Genomic DNA, 22,699 nt, shown 5'->3' on the forward strand with positions numbered 1-22,699 from the left:
TTGGGGGTTAGAATCTCAGCATCAGAATTTAGGGAACACACAAGCATTCAGTGCCCAGAAATGTGTTATGTTTCTGACACTATGCTGCACGCAGAGGGTACAACAGTGAAAAAGGCTGACAGTTTGCTTACCTTGGAGCACACTTACATGTGTTTTGACTCCTAGGCATATGATTAAGACTTATGTGTAGTTGATGGTCATTATTGAGGCCTTAGCTTTCTCTTGAGGGTGTTGTGTTAATTAATTGATTGGAATGAAGCCATTCCTACGTGCTTTACAGAAATGCCCCAAGGTTGGTGCTAGATATGCATGTATACAGATGTAGAGGAATCCATTGACTTCTGTTTTGTATTGCTCAAGTTAGTCTATAAATCAGAGATTGTATTGTAGATTTGGGTAAGCATTGGAATTCTTAACTGATGAACTGAGTATGTTTCTCTTCATTGCTTTGCAGGAACTTTCTATTATCTGACTTACTCCACTCAGCTAATTTATATACGATATCTTCTGGCTAGTGGTAACTATTGTCTGATATCATCAGTTACGATTATGCACACTGTGCAGGTCAGCTTTGAAGAAGTTGGGTATTTTGAGAGTTAAGCAGAGACTCCTGTTTTGGGTCTCAGGTTAGAAGCTAGCAGCTGTCCTTGGAGTGACCATGGCCCAGATGTGTTTGTACTTGGGAAAACCTTTTTGTAGGCAATTGGTTGTGTATAGTATGCAAGGGTCTGAACAGGAAAGGTAAACTTTCAAGTCTCATTGAAGCAAAAACAGTGTTGCGTATGTTTGTGTAAATGTGAATGTGTACATGCTATAGCAGGCAAGTGTGGAGTGCATGTGGAGGTCAAAGGACAGGTGTGGAGAGTGGCTCTCTTCTTCCACCATGGGTTCTGGGGACAAAACTCAGTTTGCCAGGCTTGCATGGCAAGTGTTTTTGATTTTTGAGACAGGGTTTCTCTGTGTAGCTTTGTAGACCAGGCTGCCTCGAACTCACAGAGATCTGCCTGCCTCTACCTTCAGAGTGCTGGGATTAAAGGTGTGTGCCACTACCGCCTGGTTTATAGCAAGTGTTTTTATCCACTGAGTAATCTCGCCTGCCATCAATTCTTATTTTTAAAATAATCAGAATTTACATTTTTGTTATTCTCAAATATAGACAGATTTAAGCTTTTTAAATATGGAAAAAAATGAACTGTTTTGCTTCCTTACAGGTGGATTTATTTTGGTGTTGAGTGAACAGAGATTTCAACAAAACAGTATATTTACAAAACTGGAAATTGAAAAGATTTTTGATTTTCTTGTTTTTATTTGTCTTATTTATTTATTTATTTGAGACAGTCTTACTGTATAACCCTGACTGGCCTGGAGCTCAATATGTAGACTAGGTTGTCCTTGAACTCATCAAATCCCATACTGAGTACTGGGATTAAACATGATTTTCTTACTTATGTGACTGAGATTTACTGCTTGCTGTTGTTTAAGGTGTTTCTAGGAACACAGGAACACTGGATTGGCTGCAGTTGGCTGCCATGTACTTCCTGTCATTATATTTTCACATTTTACTCAAGTTAGATAAGCTTTGCTAAATAGAAGTAGGTAGGAAACTTGGCATATGATTTTGAATTTCTCTGTGTGTTTTCTCAGTAATTGATGGCACTTCTAGGATAAAATTTAACTGTCCTAAGTTAGAACTACCCAGTGCTTCTTCTTTCATGGGAACCATGTTTATTCAGTTGTGGTGTCTAATGTGGTAGTGCTATGTCCTCTGAACTGAGATAGTCATAAGGTCTCCAGCATCCTTTTAGGGAGTCCTGGAGGACTATTAGTGTGTATGGGAATAATTGTTTAGTTGTCTTACAGTATTTATGGAGTTTAATTTTTAAAAACCTATTAAAACTTCAAAGAATTAACTGCAGTTGGGATGGTGATTTCTCAGCTGGCTGGATACTGAGCAGGAATAGTCTAAGAAAGCATGATCTGTAGTTACACCCAGTATTTTATCTTTTGAAACCCAGGGCCTTATTATATGTATCTTCTGAACGCATGTACATGCATGTGTGTGTATATCTCCTGGCGCATGCACGCGCACACATGAATTCACAGAAGCCAGAAGTTGATATCTGATGTCTCACTTATTACTCTCTACCGTACTTTGTGATAGAGGGTCTTTCACTGAATCTAGACTTCCCTGATTTGGCTAGACAGGCTGGCCAGTGAGCTCTGGGGGTCTTCCTGTCTTAGCCTTCCCAGGTTAGATCCACAGCCCTAAGCTGTGCCCATGGTTTTGTTTTTGTTTTGGTTTTTGTTTTTGTACGTGGGTTCTGGGGATATGAACTTAAGTCCTCATACTTGTCTTTTTAAAAGTTGCAATTTAAAAGAAGTAGTTTAAGTCATTCCTTTGATAGAAAAAGTAAACTATAAAAGTTTTCATTTTGGCTGACAGGAGGATCTCTTGAGTTCCAGGCCAGCCAGGGTATTATGGTAAGTCCCTGTCTCCAAACAAAAAGCAAGCAAGCAAGCAAGCAAGCAAACAAACAAAAAACTCAAGTTTTTATTTTAGTTTTTATATTTTTGGTTTTTCAAAACAGGATATTGTTTTGGTGCCTATTCTAGAACTCTTTCTGTAGACCAGGCTGGCCTCAAACTCACAGAGATCTGCCTACCTCTGCCTCCTGAGTGCTGGGATTAAAGGCTTGCATCTTCACCTCCCAGCCCAAGTTTTTGTTTTTAAAATAAAGTTATAGCCAACTCTTAATTTTGTGTGGTTATTATAAAAATACGACTTAAATGAAGGCTGGAAAAGTTGCTAAGTCTGTTATCCATTAATGGTGACTTCTTTTGTATAACATCCTTTCACTCTGTATCCTCTACAGACTCCAAATTAGTGTGGTGATCTTCAAAATCAATCCTCAGTGTAATCCTGTAACTTGACTATAAGTCACTGGCTAGCATCTGTGTTTGGGAGTAACTAGCAAGTATTCCATTTCTTCTCATTCCAAAACAGTGAAACGATTCAAGCGGAAGCATCTTACAGCAGTTGACTGCCAGCATTTGGCCTGGACACATTTGGCTTCGACTCAGCCCTTCAGTCAGAGATGGACAAGCAAAGACCCGAACCATGGCCTCTATCCTAGACCCAGAACAAAAGGAGGCAATAGGGGTATGTCTTCAAAAAAGTATCTTCTGTTTCAGAATCTGTAGTTAGCATGAACTACAAGTGTTTCATACAAGTGTATGTAAATGTCACTGTTTGGTTTTCCAGATCTGTTAGAACAGGTTGACACTTGTATTCATTATTTGTATGTTTTCCATGGAAATTCTGTCCTCCTATATGACAGAGCCTAGAGACTCTGTCAGTGTCCCTAATTATAAAGTAATAAAAGAAGTAGATCACTGTCACTGTTTTTCCAGTCATCCAGTCTGCAAGCATCTTGACTCCTTGACAAGCCTGTCATGAGGTCCACAGGCTCAGTATTTTCCTTTAGAGTGTTCCTGCCTGTGGCAGTGCTTTTTCTTTTTTGTTTGTATGTGGGATTGGTTGTTGAACTCGGGGTTCTATGTGTTCTACCAGGAGCTACACCCCCACTCTTTCTGATTTTTGTTGAGATGAGCTCTCACTAAACTTCTCATCCTCCTGCCTCAGCCTCTAGAGTAGCTATATAACAGGCCTGTGTTTCCCCAGAGATTCACCAATTGTGCCCTTGCTTCTTGGTCCCCAGTCTGTCCAATGAGCCTAATACCCTTGAACATGATGATCTACCATGTCACAGAGATTCCTAGAACCTGTTAGAGTTTCCTGCTACTGTAATGGACTCATTCTCACCGACTGACAGGTTTGGGTTTTTGTTTGTTTGTTTTGTTTTTTATTTAAAAACTTTAGTTTTTTTTAATTGGCATGCAGTATTTATCCTTATTAGTGGAGCACAGTATAGTAATTTGATACTGTATACAATGTGTAATCAAATATGGACCACTAATTAATCTCTTTCATTTTGATACCATTAATACATGAAAGTGGACTTCTAACAATATGATTTTTCTTGTCACCTCTATATCAGACAAATACTTTTGTTACTACCTATAATTTCAGGATCCAATCTAGTTTAAATAATCCATATTTCTCAATTTGGGGACTGCTATAACCAATTCTGTGAGGCAGTTTCAGACTTAATTCTAAGTTCTGAAGTTCCATTTGCCTTGTGTGGATAAACCAACTTCTCTCCTGTCTTGTTAATTCCTTGGGTCTCTGATGCTGAGTGTGTAGTGGTGTTTTCACTTGTGATGTGACTGACTTTGGCAATTAAGAATTATCTGAATTTAGCCAGCCCTTACTGGTGTGAAACCCTAGTCTTTTATATTGCTCTGGAAACAATTATAATTGATGTCCCTCTCCCTGATGTACCATTAATTTCAAGTCTGTTAATTCATTTAAAAGCTAATTCTGGTTTCAATCCATTCTCATTCTTTCCAAAGTAAGAATTTTGGTTTTACCATTTAGAAAGGAGCCATGTATATTTTTGTACATTGACACTTTATTTAGAAAACTGTAGTGATTTCTGAGATTGTCGTTTTTTGGGGGGCTCTGTCTTGGAAGGTAGTGAGGTCTGGGAGTGTCACTTCATAGTCCTCTCAAAAGAAGATGCACATAGAAAATGCTGATTGAGTGCATGTGAAAAAGAGACTGGGTATCATGCTTACAATGAGAAAATTACAGTTTACAAATGAGAGATTCATAGTAGGAAATAAAAATAAATTAAACTTATTTGAGTGGTCAGATGAAGAATAGACACTTCTGGGCCTGATAGAGCATATTTCTTTCTGCTTATGCAAACTCAGAATTGCTATTGTGGGAGCAAGCCAAGAAGCTGCGCTGGGTCTGGAATACGAATGTGATCAGCCATTTCTTAGCTGTTTGCCCACTCAGGTGTGCAGTGTTCAGCATCTGACCTTATGCATATGTATGCTTGCACGACAGAGTGTTGTCAATAGACATCAGTTGTCTCTTCCTAAATTTGTGTGACTATTTTTATATTAGCTATTTATATGACCATCTGACCCATAAGCACACTAGTGTTTCCTCTGTTAACATAGACAAGTTGAAAGTCTTATTTGAGTCTATTGTAAGTCACTGATTTATTTATTTATTTGTTTATTTAATAATTTTCCGTTGTTTGGGTCCTTTCTACAGGTCGAGGATGTCAGAGATTTATAACTGAGTTCTTCCTAGCTGGCCGCCAGCGTTGTACCAATGACATGGCCAAAAGCAATTCTGTTGGCCAGGACAGCTGTCAGGACTCTGAGGGTGATATGATTTTTCCTGCAGAGAGCAGTTGCACTTTGCCTCAGGATGATAATGGAGACGTGAGGCTGGGCTCATCAGGATCTGCTCTTCCTGCCAGGAAACGGTCTCGTTCCTTTGAGGAAGAGAACAATAAAGCTGCAGAGGCCAGCCAGTGGGATGGAGTTACTAAGAAGACTCCACGCCATCGTTTGTTCTCATCATGTACAAGGCTTAGGGAAGTCAGGCAAGAAGCAGAGGATGGTTTGTCACAGTGCTCTACAGAGTCTAAAGAACCTGGCCGAGACATTGAAGACATTGGTCCAGATCCCTTTCCTGACTCATACTATGGGCTTCTTGGAACTTTGCCTTGCCAAGAGGTACCCAGCCACATTTGTCGGCTGCCTAGTGAAGTCCTGAGGCACATCTTTGCCTTCCTCCCAGTGGAGGACCTCTACTGGAACCTCAGCTTGGTGTGCCACCTTTGGAGGGAAATAATTAGCGACCCACTGGTAAGTGAAGTGCTCAGGCCTTGAGCAGCATACAGATTAGCTTCACTTAGTGCAGTGGTGGCTTCCTTTTTGCTTCATGAATAAAGTACAGACTCCCCAGGCATCTGAGCCCATCCAGGCTTGTCCTGCCAAACCTTCCAGGACACTTCTCACAGTTCTGTTTTCTCTCTGAAACACATGATTTGCAGTGCCCTGATCATAGACTGCATATTTGGCCCACCATATGGTGTAATTCCCTCATGCCACTTAGAGTAAGGTCACCATCCCTTACTTGTTGCCATCTCACTTGTTCTCCGAGGGTTATCAGTTTCTTTTCGCTACCATAGCAGTTGATACTTCTGGTGTATAATTATGTTATTGTATTCAGTTCCAGAAACCCATTCTCTTCCATGTCTTTTTTTCTTTTCCCTGTTTGAATCACTTAATATTTTCTGTGCACAGACTGGGCAGAGGGACTGCCTGTTTTTCTGTCTTCTTCACTCTTTTGTACAACCATGCTGGGAAAAGTACTTTTATCTAGACTCCCCTCTGTCCATTCAGGGAGGTGGGTAGTCGCTCCCTGTAGAATTGTCATCATTCTTTTATTTTGTCTTTTGTTTTTCCTGGATCTTGATCATCTTTTTTGTTTGTATTTTCTCAACATGATGCTGGTAAGCTTAGTCTTCAGACCATTTCTCTGAATATTTTCTTTGAAATTCATTACACTCTTGACTTTATCTTTTTCTTGTTGTGACCTAAGCACTGTCAATAGCATTTATGGTTATAATTCAGTATATTATTTTGTAGCACAATGACAACTGCCCAGCTGCTAAGTGCAGCCTTCACACTAAACCTCAAAGTTTTAGATCTCAGAGAGCCATCAGCTGAATTTTGTACAGCTCAGAACAGGAAAGCTAAGTTCAAAAGATGTTGGGAGAAGTTTTGTGTCACTCTAGCATTCTATTGTGGGGTTTTACTTAGTTCCTGAGTTCTGAGAAATGTTTTTATGATTTTAGACGTGAACCCTGTTTGCTTATACTATTTCTGTCAACTAACTGGCAAACTATCTTGTGTGAGCTGAGTACTGGTGGTGAGGTTAAGTAACAGTTTTTTGTTTGCCAAGATTTCTTGGGACCACATCCAAGCTTGCACTTCTCTCCTAAAATGTTACAGTAATGCCATTCTGATCATCCACAGCATCAATGCATGTCTTCATTTTCAGTAGTCTGCTGTGACTTGCAGGTTCTCCTAGCATTTGTGTCTGGCTCTTATGTTACAACAGTGTTGGCCTCACCAAAGGAATTTGGCTCTTTTCCTTTCTCTTCAGTCTTTTGGCAGAATGTGAGGCATGCTGGTGTTGATTGTTTGCTAAATGTTCTGTAGGATTCCCCAGTGGAGCCATCTGGTCCTACGCTTCTTTATGATGGAAGTTTTGATTTTTTGATTCTATTTCTTTACTAATTATCATTCTGTTGAAATTTTCTGTTTCTATTATTCAGACTTGGTATGATGTTTATTTCTAGGAATTTATCCATTTTTTTCCTCCTTGTAGTTCTTTTAGTTCTATGGCATTCATTTTAATGTTCCCCTCTTGGTTGATCTAGCTAAAGGTTGTTATTAATATCATTACTGTTATTATTGCTGTTTGTAGGCAGTCTCTATGTATTACAGACTACCTTCAAATTTGTCATCCTCCTACTTCCACCTCCCAGCCCTGGCTATACATGTGCCTGCCCTGCTATGTCCAGGTCTGCTCTGCTCTTTGTAATTTCCTTGCACATTCTAGGCAAATTCTCTACCATTGACATACTAACAAATGCTCAATCCCTCTCTATTGTAAAAAGAAGCATTTTAACTATAAGCTTGCTGACCAGCACTATTTTCACACTGTCTCATAAGTTTGACTGTGTTGTGTCTTTGTTTTCACCTGTCTTAGGGTACTTTTCTTTGTGATTTCTTCTTGATCCGTTGCTATTCCAAGGGTGAACTGTGTAGCCAGATGAACTGATAGCTGCCTGTATCCCAGCAATAGGGAGGTGGTGGTAGGAGGACCATGAGTTCAAAACCAGCCTCAGTTATACATAATTAGTACCAGCTAGCCTCAGTTACATTACCATGTGATGTGCACCTCATTTCAGCAACAGGAGTGCCTGTCTGATTTAAGTTGTAGGTAGTATGGTTTTCCTGCTGCCTTGATTTATTGTGTTCTCATGTTGTTACTGAAAAGATTTTTGGTATAACTTCAGCCATTTGAATTCATTGACTGGCTTTATGACTCAGGATGCGATCCAACATAGAAAATGTTTATGTGGCTTGGGATGAGTGTGGCTTTTGCTCCTGTTGGATGGAGTATCTGTTAGGTTCGGTAGTCTGTAGTGCTGCTTAAATCCCGCATCTCCTTGCACATATCTGCCATCTGTTTCTTCCTCCAGTTCTGTCAGTGTTTGCTTCATATCTGCGTGCTCTAGTATATAGTGCTACTCTCTCTGTTATCATATCTTGGTGAAGATGTCACTGTGCAGCTTTATCATTCCATAATGCCTTCCTTTGTGTCATGTGACAGTTGTTGACTTAAGGCCAGTATGGCTTTTGGAACTTGGAAATGCTGCTCACCTGCTACTTCAGATAAGGAAACCAAAGTGCTAGCTTTTCCTAGCTCCTATGATATTTGTGTTAGAGCCAAGACCAAGGCCCCATTTCCAGCTCAGGTTTGTACAGTTTCTCCCTGGTCTGCCCAGCTTTTTTGCTTTGGACTTGGTGGCTTTTTTGCTTTGTTGGTGGCTCAGTCTTTCTAAGAATCATGGCCTGGATGTTATTTCATTTTGTTTTTCAACTACATAGTTCATTCCTTGGAAAAAGCTGTATCATCGATACTTGATAAATGAAGAGCACGCTGTCAGCAAAGTGGATGGCATTCTCTTGAGCCATGGAATAGAAAAGGACTCGGACTTATGTGTGCTGAACCTCATACGGTGAGTGTCTTTCCTCCTGTTTGAGAGACAGTTTTCAAATTCCTTCCTCATATGCCTTTCCTCACAATTGTCTCCCTTCTGAACTCATTTCTTGGGTATTTTATAGATACACAGCCACTACCAAATGCTCCCCAAGTGTAGACCCCGAGAGAGTGCTGTGGAGCCTGAGGGATCACCCTCTGCTTCTGGAGGCTAAGGCGTGCATGCGTCAACAATTACCTGACCTCTATGCATCTGCTGGGGTATGTGAACTGAGAGGCTGTGGGGGGTACTCTAGGGAATGCTGACATCATTTATCACTGGAAATCTGTTGCTGATTAAGATTAGTTGGAGATTTTATTTATATATATATATATATATACACACACACACACACACACACACACATATATGTATATATAAGTACATACATATATTCAGATCTTTGATTGAATCTCTGAATAGCATTAATCTTATTAATAGTCTCTTTGGAGAAATAAAAGGCCCTATTTTCAGCTTCTTGAATGTTAGTTATCTAGCCTCTGAACACTTGGAATGCTGATAGGGTTTCTTTATGATAACCCTTTTAAAAACAATATAAGCCAGACAGTGGTGGTATACACCTTTAATCCCAGCAGAGGCAGGTGAATCTCTGAGTTTTAGGCCATCCTGGTGTACAGAGCAAATTCCAGAATAGCCAGGGCTACTTAGGGAGAAACCCATCTCAAAAAAACAAATAAGAAAACAAAACCCAACCCAATATATGCAACCCAATATATATATATATATATATATATACATATACATATACATACACATATACATATATATATATATTGGTAGGTCCACACATGTGTGCAGGAGTTTATGGAGGTCAGAAGAGATCCCATGGAACTGGAACTGGAGTTACAGGCAGTTGTGAACTGCCATGTAGGTGCTGACCCTAGGCTCTCAACAAGAACAGCAAATGTTCTTAATCACTGAGCCATTTCTCCAGCTCTTGAGGTAGCTCTTTCCTTGTTTGACACATTGAGTAATTTGAAAGGGGCAGAAAGATTAAAGGTCTTCCTGTAGATACACAGTAAAATAAGATGCTGGAAATGTCCATCAGTTTCCTTACTAGTTTCCAGACTGTGGCTGGGTCTAGCTTCTCCTATCCTGTATATCTCTCTTTGAAGGGCATTAACGTCTGGGCCTTGGTGGCTGCCATGGTGCTCCTCTCCAGCTGCGTGAACGACATCCAGCATCTGCTCTTCTGCCTCAGGAGACCCAGCTCCACAGTGACCATGCCAGATGTCACCGAGACCTTATACTGCATAGCTGTGCTCCTTTATGCCATGAGAGAGAAGGGGATTAACATCAGCAATAGGTAACACCCTGGAGGAAAGGAGATGCTATGATAAATCGACAAGGCCCTAGACTTGTCTTAGCTTCTTCTTTCTCCCTGTGTAGTAAATAAGGGGACTGGGCTGTGGAAATGCTATTCCAAGTTCTTTGTGAGCATAATCTGCCAGTCAACTAAGATTTCTTAATATAGTTTCTATGTTCTTGGGTGTTGAAGCTATAGGTAAAGGTGAAAACATTAGCATTTTCTTTCTCCCTTGCTCACTTTTGAAGTGAACTATAGAATCATGGGAGTCTTAATGACTGTATCTTCTTAATGTGAGAAAGGCTTGGTTGCTCATTCAGAGTTATCTTGACAGTGATAAAATATGCAAAGATAAAAAGCAAGCTGGAGATTGTCCAGGCACAAGAGTCCACTGTGAAAATGCGTAACACTGCTTGTCCAGTGCAAGAAAACAGGCAGTGCATAAGCACACAGACGCTTTAGGGAATTATGTGTGTGTGTTGTCATGGGAGTGGAGCCTCTGTGAGAGGGCAGTGGAGGGCATGGTTTTAGATGGAATGAGCAAACACTTCTATGAGGAAGTATGAATGTCAAAGAGGAACCTCCATTTGGAGGTATGGGAAAGAGCATTTTAAGAGAAAGAATAGGTAATTTAAAAGCCCAAAGTTGGAATGAATTTGATAAATACCAGGAAGTTCAGTGAGACCAAGTGCATTGAATATGGAAGAAACTAGTGCAAGATTATGAGAGATATCTGGGGACCAGGGAAGGCCAGATCTTTAAAATCCCAAGTATGGGTGGTGTATATGGAATGGCCTGACCTTTCATCTGAAGTGGTGAAGATAGGGAGCCATCATGCAGCCAGTTCTAGAGAAGCAGAAACCCAGATGGTTTCTTCTCTAGGAAAAGATTGACCCCTGGGATTAGTGAGCCCCGAGAGAAACACAGTAGTGATCCCATCGTCCTTGGTAAGGTAGTACAGAACATTGTTCTCTAGCAATGTCCTATCACTTTATTCCCAAGTTATGCTCAGTTTGTCAACTGATTTATGTTGTAGCCCACTCCATGGCATTGAGGCCTGGAACAAGAAGTTCTGTAAGATTTCACCAAGACAAATGATCAAATGAAGAGCAGTGTCCTCATAAGCAAATGTATACTTAAGTTCTGTATATGTATGGTCACTGTAACAGTATCATAGACCAGGTTGTTTAAGCCACAGACATTTGCTTTCCTGCCCTTTTGGAGTCTGGAAATCCAAGAACAAGGTGGGGAAGATTGGGTTCCTAGTGATTCATCTTCTCTGTATCTCAGGAAGAGATGGATGGGAGCAGGGGAGACAGAGCATTCGATATGGTCTCTTCTTACAAAAATGAGTTCTAGTGAATCATGGCACTGAATCTTAATTCTCTTTTCCTTCCAGCAGTCCTTTTGGTATTAGGGCTTCAGCTTTTGAATTTCAGGGGGGCACAGTTCAGTCCATAGTAGTGTGGTATGTTGATCTGGTTGTATGTCCAGCCCTGAAATGTTTCTTCATCAAAAAGAGTGATGCTTTGAGATCAGCTCCTCACTCTGGAGTGGAGCAGAGCACTTGATTGGGGAATTAGTGTTCCAGGTTGCTGAATGTGGGCTCAGTGTACATGTGAGAGGTTTTGGAGCTGCTTTGGGCAGAGTGAGTTTGTTATGTCTCGTTCCTCTATTGTCATCTTGTCTTTGGTGTTGTCTTACTAGGCATGAAGCACCTTTCCTTTGGAACTTGTAAAGGGGAATGTTAGTCATGCTTCTAAACCAATGCCATCAGGCAGAAGAGCAACTGAGGTTCAGAAAGATCACCATAAGTTTGGCAGTAAGGTTGTATTATTTATTTAAGCAGGGTTCACATTGCTAGAATCGGTGTTTATGCCTGCTTTCCAGTGAATCTTCTACCCTGTTGACTGCTTGCCTCTTAAGATCATGGATAGTAGAGTGTGTTCTGGTCTCTGTGTGATAGTACACATAGAAGAGACACTGCCTGTTTCTCAGAACTGGGATTCCCAGAGGTGCTTTTCTCCACTGCAGAGACTGAAGTCTTTTCTTTCCATTTGTTTTTTTTTTTTTTTTTTCCCAACAAAATGTAATAGGAATATTCTTTTTGGAAATGGTAAGGAGTTGAAATATACCCAAAGAAAAATGAGGTAGATTATGATTTAAATTTGAAAGTCTCTAAATCTACTTTTTCCCCCATTAGGATTCACTACAACATTTTCTATTGCCTATATCTTCAGGAGAATTCCTGTGCTCAGGCCACCAAAATTAAAGAGGAGCCATCTGTGTGGCCAGGGTAAGTATGTATTATATGTGGTGTGTTTACTCTTCTGTTCCCTTTGAGACAAAGTCTCAATGTGTCATCCAGGCTGGTTTTGAACTCAAAAAATCCACAGGCTTCCTTCCTGCCTCTGCCTCCTGAGTGCTGGGATTGCAGACATGAACGTTTGGTTTTTTTTCTTGACTCTTTTTCATGTGTGAGGACAAGAGGTGTTTTTTTTTTTTTTTTTTTTTTTTTTTTTTTTTGATCACTTTATTGAGTGAGGCATGGTTTACATTATGTAAATTTCACCTGTTTGGAGTTTGGTGTTTTTTAGTATATTTTTTTTGAGCTATACAGTAGCATCTTGATCTAGTTTCAGAACATTCAGTGCACTCCCCCCCTCCCCGCCCGCCCCCCCACACACAGGGGAGGTATATTGGGGATCTACTATTGTGTATCCAGTTTTCTAGTTTTCTCGTTTGGTTTTTGGACTGGTCATCCCATGGGCTTTTTAATTCCTGTTTTTCTAATTTCTCTTCTGTAATGATTATAGCAAGAAAACATCTATCCAACTAACACATGAACAACAGCTGATTCTGAACCATAAGATGGAGCCTCTCCAGGTGGTAAAAATTATGGCATTTGCAGGTAAGGGAGCTCCTATCAGGTTCCTGGAGTATAGCATCAGGTTTGTGATGTGGTTGCTTCTCCTGGCTAATCACTGTATACCCTTTCCACTACATCCTGGAGCACTCTGACCTTGAACTTTTACTGAATTACTTTAAGCAGTCCCCAAACCCCTGTTTATAATATCCACATTGGATTCTGCTTAGGCAGGTGGTTCCTAGGCATTATTTTATGGAGTCTTTTCAGTGAGGTAGGGTAAGCCCCTCCTTTATCATTGTATATTCTCAGTCAGTGATTTCTTCTGGAGAGGCAGGTCATATTAATTAGTTTTACAGGGTTCACTAGCTCCCTAGTTTTATAGGATGATGTCTTGAAGGTCCTCTCTTGGGTCAGCCTGCTTCCCTAAATATATAGTCACCTGTACTTCTAATCTTAGCATCTTCCGAAATACTTGGAGAGTGTTGTCTGAACTTTTGCTCATGATAGTTGTTCTTTCTGTAATCTTCTCCTGCTGCTTTTCTCCTTTGATATCCTGCTGGCCACATTCATTAAACACCTGCAGTGGCCTGCCATAGTCCTAGTCCAGCAGCATTTTGTGAGGTTTATTAGACTGCCTTGTTTTGTGGGGATATTGAAGTTCAGAGAGACTTACTTTAGTTTAAGTAACCAAGTGGCAGAGCCAAAATCAATTGGACTCTGTCTCTCTAGGGTGCCTTCATTCCCTCCCTGCTTTCCCCTCCCACTCCATTTCTCTTCTTTTGCTGTCGTGCTGTGTTGACTCTCATCATTTCTGTCTCTTCCTGATGGAGGCCTTTTATAGTCATTTGAATTCCAGATATCTGATTGCTGAACTCAGGGGAACTAATTTGCTAATCATACCTCAATACCATACAATAAAAGTATGCATTATTCTGTAAGTATGTCTGCTTGGTCCATGAGCATCTTCAGAGCAGCCTTGTTAGACTGGGAAGAAGGAGTCATGCTCTCAGTCTCACATCACAGATGAGACCATTTTTGTTTCTAGTTCTCACTCTTCTTTTTCCTACCCTGTGCTCCTGTATATTCTCATTTTGTTATCTCGTTTCACCCGCATTGGTGTTTATTTCTAACTAGATTATAATCTTTTTATTATTTCTCAGTGCTTGGCACCTAGGTGACCATGCAATAAGTACTCAGTAACTATTTGTTAAATGAAATACAGATTGATTAGCTGAATAATTGGATGAGTGGTGGGAAGGTAGGACAGGTGGAGTTCATAGTGGATTGGGGAAATCCTTGAATCCCCTGTGCATGTTTTTGCTTCAGAGACACTGATGACCACTAGTGCAACAACAGCTAGCTGTTACTGAGTTCTTGCTCCCGGGGACCTTTGTTCTCTCAAATCCACATAACAAGTCAGTGAGGTCAGGCAGCTTGGCCTTTCCTTCCTTTCCTGCTTGGCCACAGCCAAGACCCACTTTTACCAATGTTGATGTCAGTCTTAAGTCAGAGGAAGGGTAAGCCTGAGATAGACCTGTATGGGGATCCTGGTGAATGGTTTGCTTAGTCAGAGGGTCACATTCTTTCCTCTTGGCTTCCACAGGCACTGGGAAAACTTCTACCCTGGTCAAGTATGCTGAGAAGTGGTCTCAGAGCAGGTTTCTATATGTCACATTCAACAAGAGCATTGCAAAGCAGGCAGAACTTGTCTTCCCCAGCAATGTCATCTGCAAAACCTTCCACTCCATGGCCTATAGTCACGTCGGGCGAAAGTGAGCATCACAAGTGCTGGTGTCATTTTCATGTGATGGTCATTATGATCATACTCTACAACATTAAGAAAAGGTCATGCTGTTCTCACCGTGTAAAAGCAAGCGATAGTAAAAGAGCTTTGGTGATCATACTTTTACATCATAAAAATGCTTTGTTTACAAATAGCTGTCTCACTAAGAAGGGATTTGTGTTTCTCTGGAATTGGGGCATTGAAGTTCAGTATGTAACAAATTCTGAAGTGCTGTAAGCACTCCAGGGGAGGGTGAATGGGGAAACCCTCATGCAGCTGAGGCTTTGTGGACATGAAGGCTTTAGGAACTGTGGGTATCTAATTGAGTTGGGGAAGGACTATTTGGAGCACGGACCACACCAAAACCAGTAGCAGCTGCTGTGAGCTGATTCATATAACTCTCTGGGTTGTCATTAGAGAGTTCATGAAACTTTAAGGCAAGTCGTCCCAGTACAAATGTGGTTTTTAAAACCTCTCCTGTGTATAATACCTCGTCAGTGATGAGAACTGGGATACAGTAAATACAATTCCTGTGAAGCCCAATGTTATTCACTGTGGTGTGCATTACAGGTACCAGCTGAAGAAGAAGTTGAATCTCTTCAAGTTAACGCCCTTCATGGTTAACTCCGTCCTTGCAGAAGGGAAAGGTGGATTCATAAGGGCCAAGTTAGTGTGTAAGACTTTAGAGAACTTCTTTGCATCAGCTGATGAAGAGCTGACTATCGATCATGTGCCCATTTGGTGCAAGAATAGCCAAGGACAGAGAGTTATGGTTGAACAGAGCGAGAAGCTGGTAAGTCTCCAGTGTATTCAGAGCCTGGTGTGATCTTTGCCTTTCATTTCCTCAGAACCACTTGTAGAAAGTTGAAAATGGATAGGTGAGACAAATGCCTTTCATGACAACTGGGAATCACATGGTGTCTTCTGTAAGGAGCACTCACAGGCATCTCCCTTAACTCTCGTAGTAGTCCTACTGGGTTTTGTTTGTCTCTGTTTTTTGCAGAGGGGAAAGGATCTCTGTAACCCAGGCTAACCTCAAACTCAAGATTCTCCTGTGTCAGCTTCCCTAGTGCTAGGATCACAGAAAAATGTGTTTTATTACCCACATTAGTTTTCCCATATATCAGAACAGACACGGAAGGACTTGCCCACAGTTTGTAAGAGCTCAGCCCTTACTCAGCAACTGGGAATCTCCCCATTATGGCTTGACACACATTTTGCTTGTGAAAAATCTGTTCCCTAATAGATTTTTTCTTTTTAATGAATTGTCAGTAGTGACTCTACAAAAACAGTTGAATCTTTGTGGTCCATCAGCTGCTATTCAGGTCTTTGATCTTTGCTGTGCTGTGTCCCTAACCTTGTACCCCTCTGCGCACTTAATATCTCAGTGTAAAACTCAACAGAGCTCTGGAAGTGTGGGATGATGTCTTTGTTCCCACTGCACTTTGTGGAAGCAGAAGTGTGATTTCAGGGTGCTGTCTCGTCCAGGGTCTTAAACTTTGGGTTCCTGTGTTACTTTTTAGAATGGTGTCCACGAAGCAAGCCGACTTTGGGACAACATGCGGAAGCTGGGGGAATGCAAAGAAGAGGCGTACCAAATGACACATGATGGTAGGCAGCTTTCCTAACATGGGTGTTTATTAGGTAGAACCTCTTTGTTCACAAGTTGTAATTCTTGGTTCCTACTCTCTTCTAGGCTATTTGAAACTCTGGCAGCTGAGCAAACCTTTGCTTGCCTCTTTTGACGCCATCTTTGTGGATGAGGCCCAGGATTGTACCCCAGGTGATAAACTATTCAGGACATCAGTAGTCTCAAATACATAGAAACAGCATCATGATTATGTAAGAGGACACATACATGGAATAAGTTGGTTATTCTTATTTGTAATAACGAAAAGGAACTAATGATTCTTAGCCTTTCAGAAATTAGACCTAAGATTTCCACAGTTGTCTGTTGCCCACACCTCTGTGTGTTATTGAAGTTGTTCTTGGTGACTACCTCATGAGAATACAGGGACCTAGCCTCATGCTGTGTGAGAAAAGGTAGTCCATTTACAGTGAAATTTTGTGTTGCATGACCAGTAGAGAACAGACAGTATTAAAAATGTGACTTTCTAGGTAATTTGGACGTGTTACAATATTAGAATAGAAAATTACATTTGTCTGTATATTTTCTAACAATCAATTCACCTACCAGATACTATGCCCAAGATAAAATTGTGCCCTTTTATAGAAAGCCTGCCCTGTAGGAAAAGAAAACTATTGTTTGTCTTGGGCTGGTTTAGTTTTGGTTTGTTTTCTTTCTTAAATATGGTTTCTTTTTGCTGTGTGGATGTTGTTCTTCAGAGTTCTCATTTTCCTCTGATTGGTTGCAGCTATCATGAACATAGTTCTGTCTCAGCCATGTGGGAAGATCTTTGTAGGGGACCCCCACCAACAAATCTATACCTTCCGAGGGGCAGTGAATGCTCTGTTCACAGTCCCTCACACCCACGTCTTTTATCTCACACAGGTAAGAGCTTATGCTATTTCTCAGGTCCTAGAGCATCTAAGCAAGCATTCTGTTTCCCCTCTTAGTTTTTTTAATGTGCCAGCAGTGTGGGAAATATACTTTATTTTCCACAAATAACAAACCTGTATATTGTAGCTAAAGTCCACAGTTCAATCAGGTTTTTAGTTTTTGCTGCTTTAGGGTTGCACATTATGGACAGTCATGCCTGCTTCTAGTTTTCTTCAGAGTGACATTTTATCAGCCTTAACCTTGTTTTGATGACACTAATAGTTTTTAAAAGTACTGGTCAAGTAGTCTGTGTGCTGAAACTTCTTAGGTGCTTTTTCTCATGGTTAGATGAGGGTTATGGTTTCGGGAGAATCACAGGGATAAAGTGCCATCTATCTCATAGTTTTAAGGGTATATATTATCAGTACAGAATGTGACTGTTGATGCCAACTTGGATGCACTCAAGCTTCTCCACTGCAAAGGCTCACACAGAGGACTAAGTGTTGGAGCATTTGTATAAATTATCTTGAGTTATTTAAAAGAGTTTAGTTTTTCTCTTGCATTATATGATAGCATAAGGCTGCTTGGTTTTTTGTTTTTGTTTTTGTTTTTTTTTCAGTCCTGTGTGAATGTTTATTTTACAATAATTTGATCATGATTCACTCCAAATAGTTTTATAGCAACAAAGTCCTGTTGTAAGTCCTCTTATTGGTTACAGCTATATGACGTAGTTCATGATGTAGATATAGACATAGTTCATGTAATAAATAACATAATTACTATTCACCGAAGTATGCCTTATTTTGTTATATTATGGAAGCATAGGGCAATGAATAATAGAAGTTTGGGAAGATTGTAACCTTACAAGCAGATGTGGTCAAGAAAATAGGGTCTTAAGCTGAGTGCTAAAGGATAGGAACCTATTTAAGTAGATAGAAAGGTGATAGGAGCAGTGTTTGTGTGTGTAGGCTTCCTTCATTTTTTTAAGAGGAGAGCTCACTAGATACAGATATAGCTATCAGGCTGGCCTTGAATGCACAATCCTCCAGCCTCAACCTCTTGAGTGCTAGGGATTACGGTTATACACCACCAAATTTTTTTTTTTTTTTTTTTTTTTTTTTTTGTGGTATTAGGGATTAAAACCAAGGCCTGTGCTTGCCAAGAAAGTTCTTTATGAGTATTCTATATCCCAATTGTAAAAATGCTCTTTTAACAGAGAAGATAAGTTGATGTTGAAAGAGGTCTTAGAGGCAAGGGCAAAACCTCTGCCATCTCTTCACCTTTGCATAATTTAAATTCCACAAGATGTGACTTGAAGGGGGTGAGGAGAGATTTGCTTAAAAGAAGTTTAGAGTTGGTGTTCGGGGATAATTGTAGAGATGAGCTGTCTAGAGAGTGGAGAATCCTGGGAGTGGAACATTTCTTTCTTTATATGTGTTATGCTTCAGTTTTCATAGCAAGAGAACAGCTCAATTAAAGTGTTTGGGAACGATTACTCTGGCAGAGGGAAACAGAATTGTTTGAGTGTGAGATGAGAAGCAAATAGGTGAGATGATGGGAGATGTCATTCTGTAAATACATTTTTCTTATTAATGAATAAAGCACTGTTGGCTAATAGCAAAGCAAGATAGGCGGGACTAGGAGACTAGGAGGTAGTAGGGAGAAGATCCAAGATGGAGGACTAGAGAGAGAAGACCACCAGCCCCTCTATCCGGTAAGATAAGACCACATGGAAGTACTTAGATGAATAGAAATGGATTAATAATTAAGACAGAGCTAGCCAATAAGAAAGTAGTAACTTGCCTACAGCTTTATATCTAATATAATGTCTCTGTGTGTTATTTGGGGCTGGCACGGCTGGGGGACTAGGCTGGTGGGAAACTAGTCATTACAGTGAAACAAGAAATTTGAGGGCCCATTGAAACTGGAGACAGTGGTAAGAAAAGGAAGTGTTGATTGTATGTGTGTGGGATACTCCAAGTGATAGATTATACCAGGGACCTCCGGTAGAAAACTGTATTAATGAGGCTGGAAAGATGGCTCAGAGGTTAAGCGTGCTTAGAGGTCTTGCAGAGAACTCCAGTTTGGTTCCTAGCACCCATGTTAGGTCACAACTACCTATACCACCAGCTCCAGAAGGATCTATTGCCTTTGGCATCTGTGGACAACACTGCTTTAACACACACATACCCACACAGAGATTAAAAATAAACAAAAAATAAATCTTTAAAAAAGAGAAAATGCTGTCATTAATGAAAACAGTAATTTTTCAATCAGACTACTGTTTGTGTCTAACTGATTTTACTTTTGTGAAGCTCAATGTCCCTTTCCTATGTAGAGCGAGTTAGGCATTGACAGTGCCAGAAGTGAGCACACATTATCTCCGAGCAGGTTGCTAACTACATTTATTGTATTGTTTTTCCAATAGAGTTTTAGATTTGGTGTGGAAATAGCTTATGTGGGAGCTACCATCTTGGATGTCTGCAAGAGAGTCAGGAAAAAGACATTGGTTGGAGGGAACCATCAGAGTAAGGCTTTCTGTTTTTGTCTGTTTGTTTTTAAACCAAAGTTAATTGTGCTTTACATGTTGGTTTGCATGGAGTTTGCACTTTCTCCTCCAGGTGGCATCAGAGGTGATGTAAAGGGACAAGTGGCTCTGCTGTCCAGGACCAATGCCAATGTGTTTGATGAGGCCGTACGGGTAACAGAAGGAGAGTCACCTTCAAGGATACATTTGATCGGGGTAAGAATGAATTGTTGACTACTTCACACATAGAAACAGTGCAGAGACCAGACCTAGGAAAGTGCTAGCTAGCATCCTTAGGATCTTGTGCAGGAAAACCTTTGGATTTTGGATTCTTCTCCCTGGGCCTCACTGTGACTGGACACTCTGATTGTGCTTGAGAAGCAGTGGTGCGGAGTCAGCTCCAGTCAGAGAATGAGCTCTCTTCTTGCATTTGACTGTAAAGTAAGGTTCCTGACTGCTGGGCTTCTTACTGCTAGTTAACCATTAGTGGGAGCACTGTTAGGTTGATGACATTGGGTAGCACCAGTCCCTGAAAGAAGGGCGAGTTGAACACCTGGGCTCTCACTCTGGCTCTGTCACTCACTTCTATGGCTGAGGGCAAGTCACCACTCATGTGTCTCATTATCCACCCTAAGACACAGCAGTGCCATGCCTGTTTCATGGGCAGTGAAAATTAAATGACATGTTTGTGGCATATTTAACTTTGCAGCTATATGAATAAAGGGTATATATAGAAAAATATTTTTAAGGGCCTACTATGTTTTGGATACTCAGTAAAATACTAAATCATAAAACATCTCTTTCTTTTGTTTAAAAGTAAATATAGACATTTTGGCACCAAAAAAGAAAAAAACCATATAATTTCAGTATTTCCTAAAAGTCTCATTTTTGATAATTATTTTTATCTTTGTCCTTATAAATTCATATTTTTACATAATTGCTGTTAATGGTATAGTTAAAAGTACAATTTTTTTTTTTTCAGTCAGCTTACCATAGTTTATTTGATCATCGAATTGATGTCTCTAATATTTCACCTAGTAGTTATAGCCATTTTCATTACTGGAAGAAGATAGTAATTTTGGAATGTCATCCATGTTGGATGTGAAGTGAATTGTTCTCCTGCATTCACTTGTGTCTGTGACATGTGTTATGGCTCTAAACTGCACAGTTGGTCTAAACCAGTGCACACTGTCAGTGTTAAATATGTGGTCTTCACCAAAGGATGGGGACTTGTTAGAGGTGGAGTCCTTGTAGACTGTCTCCTGTGCTAGGCCTGGTTCCCTATGAGTGCTGCAGTCACAGACAGTACCCATCTGGTGCTTCTTAGGTAGAACAGGCGAAACTCATGGCACGGCCAGGCTTTTTCCTTCAAGAGCTGATTTTAGATTACAGAATAACTGGACCAGCAGGCACCCTCTAGTTGTTCATCAGAAGGAACAGTGGTGAGCATTTTACTTACCAGTTGTGTTCAGCCATCATTTGTGTCCATGGTCTAGCCCTTGTGTATTTATGGAAGCGCACTGAATGAGCCTTTTTATTGATGGCAAAGCAATTTACAGTGGGGCTTTCCTTTCTACAGCATAGGTGGAGTTTGAGGTGGTAGCTCAGTACTTTCTGTTTTCTGTGTGTGCTTTGGCAATATTTGTGATTTGTGTCTAAGAAACCATCTCATTTCAAGATCCCATCTCTGTGCAACACAAAACAAAAATTCCACTGAAAACTTTTTTCAGGGGATCAAATCATTTGGATTGGACAGAATCATTGACATCTGGACCCTTCTTCAGCCAGAGGAAGAACGGAGGAAACGTGAGTACCAGCCTTAGAGTGTGGAAACCAGCACTCAGCCATGGAAGTGAGGCTGCTCCTGAGTCAGGGTTCTCCCTCTTCCTCTGAGGAGTTGGGCTTGCTCTTCTCCCTTGCGGGAATGCCTGGCTGGTTTTTCCAGGTCCTCCTCACTAGTCTCATTAATTGCCAATGTTGGTGCTATAAACCACCTTCTTCTGCATTCTTCTGCCTGCCTGGGCAGCTGAATACCCATTACTTCTGTGGGCCTCAAATGAAAACCTCTAGTGTTTCTGTGGTACTTTTACTCTTGGATTGTACTGTTTCAAATCACTGTGAAGTAGATGAGGTTCTTGAGCATGTGGCTTGTGATGCTCAGTAGAGACTGCATGGTCACTGTACTGATTTGCCCAGGGGCAAACAGTGGGTTAGTGGTTCAGTCATGACTGAAACCTGGGTTTCCCATCTCTAAGACCATCCATTGTTGTGTTGTTGGTTAGACACAGCTGCTGCCCTGTGTTGGACAACCTCTCATTCTCACCTGGATGTGTCTCCTCCTTAGGAAACCTCATCATTAAAGACAGGTTCATCAGAAGATGGGTACACAAAGAAGGCTTTAGTGGCTTCAAGAGGTACGTGACTGCTGCAGAGGACAAGGAGTTGGAAGCGAAAATTGCAGTAGTGGAAAAATACAATATCAGGATTCCAGAACTTGTAGAAAGGATAGAGAGATGCCACATAGAAGATTTGGACTTTGCAGGTAAGGGAAGCTGCTGTTGCCTTTCCTTCAAAAAGAGGAGCAGATGGTCCCTTGATGTTTCTCTGTGTCTGTGGCTACCAGTGGTTGTGCTCATTAAGAGAAAAGGGACAAGGGCTTGGTGTTGATCCCAAGCACGGTGTTAAATAATAAATAACTATGGAAGCAGAGCAGTTGTTTTCCCATAGGATCTCTTTATTTCTGTTCCACTTTCAAGTCAGTGGAATAGGATTTTCTAGACCTAGCTCTACCACGTGTAACTTTGGGCAAATGCAAAACTGCCTTCTGTTACTCTGTCCCTCTATGTCTAAAGTGAGTGTGGGGGCGTGATCAAGTCACCTTGGTCTCCTGGGTGGGATCCTTTGAGGTATTTCTGTGACTTAACTCTTTTG

At 40.8% G+C, this 22,699-nt stretch overlaps 1 protein-coding gene across 1 annotated transcript in view; it reads left to right on the forward strand.

The window, feature by feature from the left end:
• Fbh1 (F-box DNA helicase 1) overlaps nt 1-22,699 on the forward strand; it is a 35,398-nt gene that overhangs the window by 6,391 nt on the left and 6,308 nt on the right. The window contains exons 2-17 of the mRNA XM_051194815.1: nt 3,005-3,160; nt 5,189-5,790; nt 8,611-8,741; nt 8,848-8,983; nt 9,899-10,089; nt 12,293-12,385; nt 12,906-13,000; nt 14,562-14,730; nt 15,312-15,534; nt 16,265-16,352; nt 16,438-16,524; nt 17,117-17,253; nt 19,670-19,769; nt 19,863-19,984; nt 21,499-21,574; nt 22,113-22,310. Coding sequence (XP_051050772.1) covers nt 3,005-3,160; nt 5,189-5,790; nt 8,611-8,741; nt 8,848-8,983; nt 9,899-10,089; nt 12,293-12,385; nt 12,906-13,000; nt 14,562-14,730; nt 15,312-15,534; nt 16,265-16,352; nt 16,438-16,524; nt 17,117-17,253; nt 19,670-19,769; nt 19,863-19,984; nt 21,499-21,574; nt 22,113-22,310 — 2,604 coding nt within the window. The remainder of the gene's footprint in view (nt 1-3,004; nt 3,161-5,188; nt 5,791-8,610; nt 8,742-8,847; nt 8,984-9,898; nt 10,090-12,292; nt 12,386-12,905; nt 13,001-14,561; nt 14,731-15,311; nt 15,535-16,264; nt 16,353-16,437; nt 16,525-17,116; nt 17,254-19,669; nt 19,770-19,862; nt 19,985-21,498; nt 21,575-22,112; nt 22,311-22,699) is intronic.

This window comes from Phodopus roborovskii, unplaced genomic scaffold (assembly GCF_943737965.1).
Source record: "Phodopus roborovskii unplaced genomic scaffold, PHOROB, whole genome shotgun sequence".
Taxonomy (NCBI): Eukaryota; Metazoa; Chordata; class Mammalia; order Rodentia; family Cricetidae; genus Phodopus; species Phodopus roborovskii.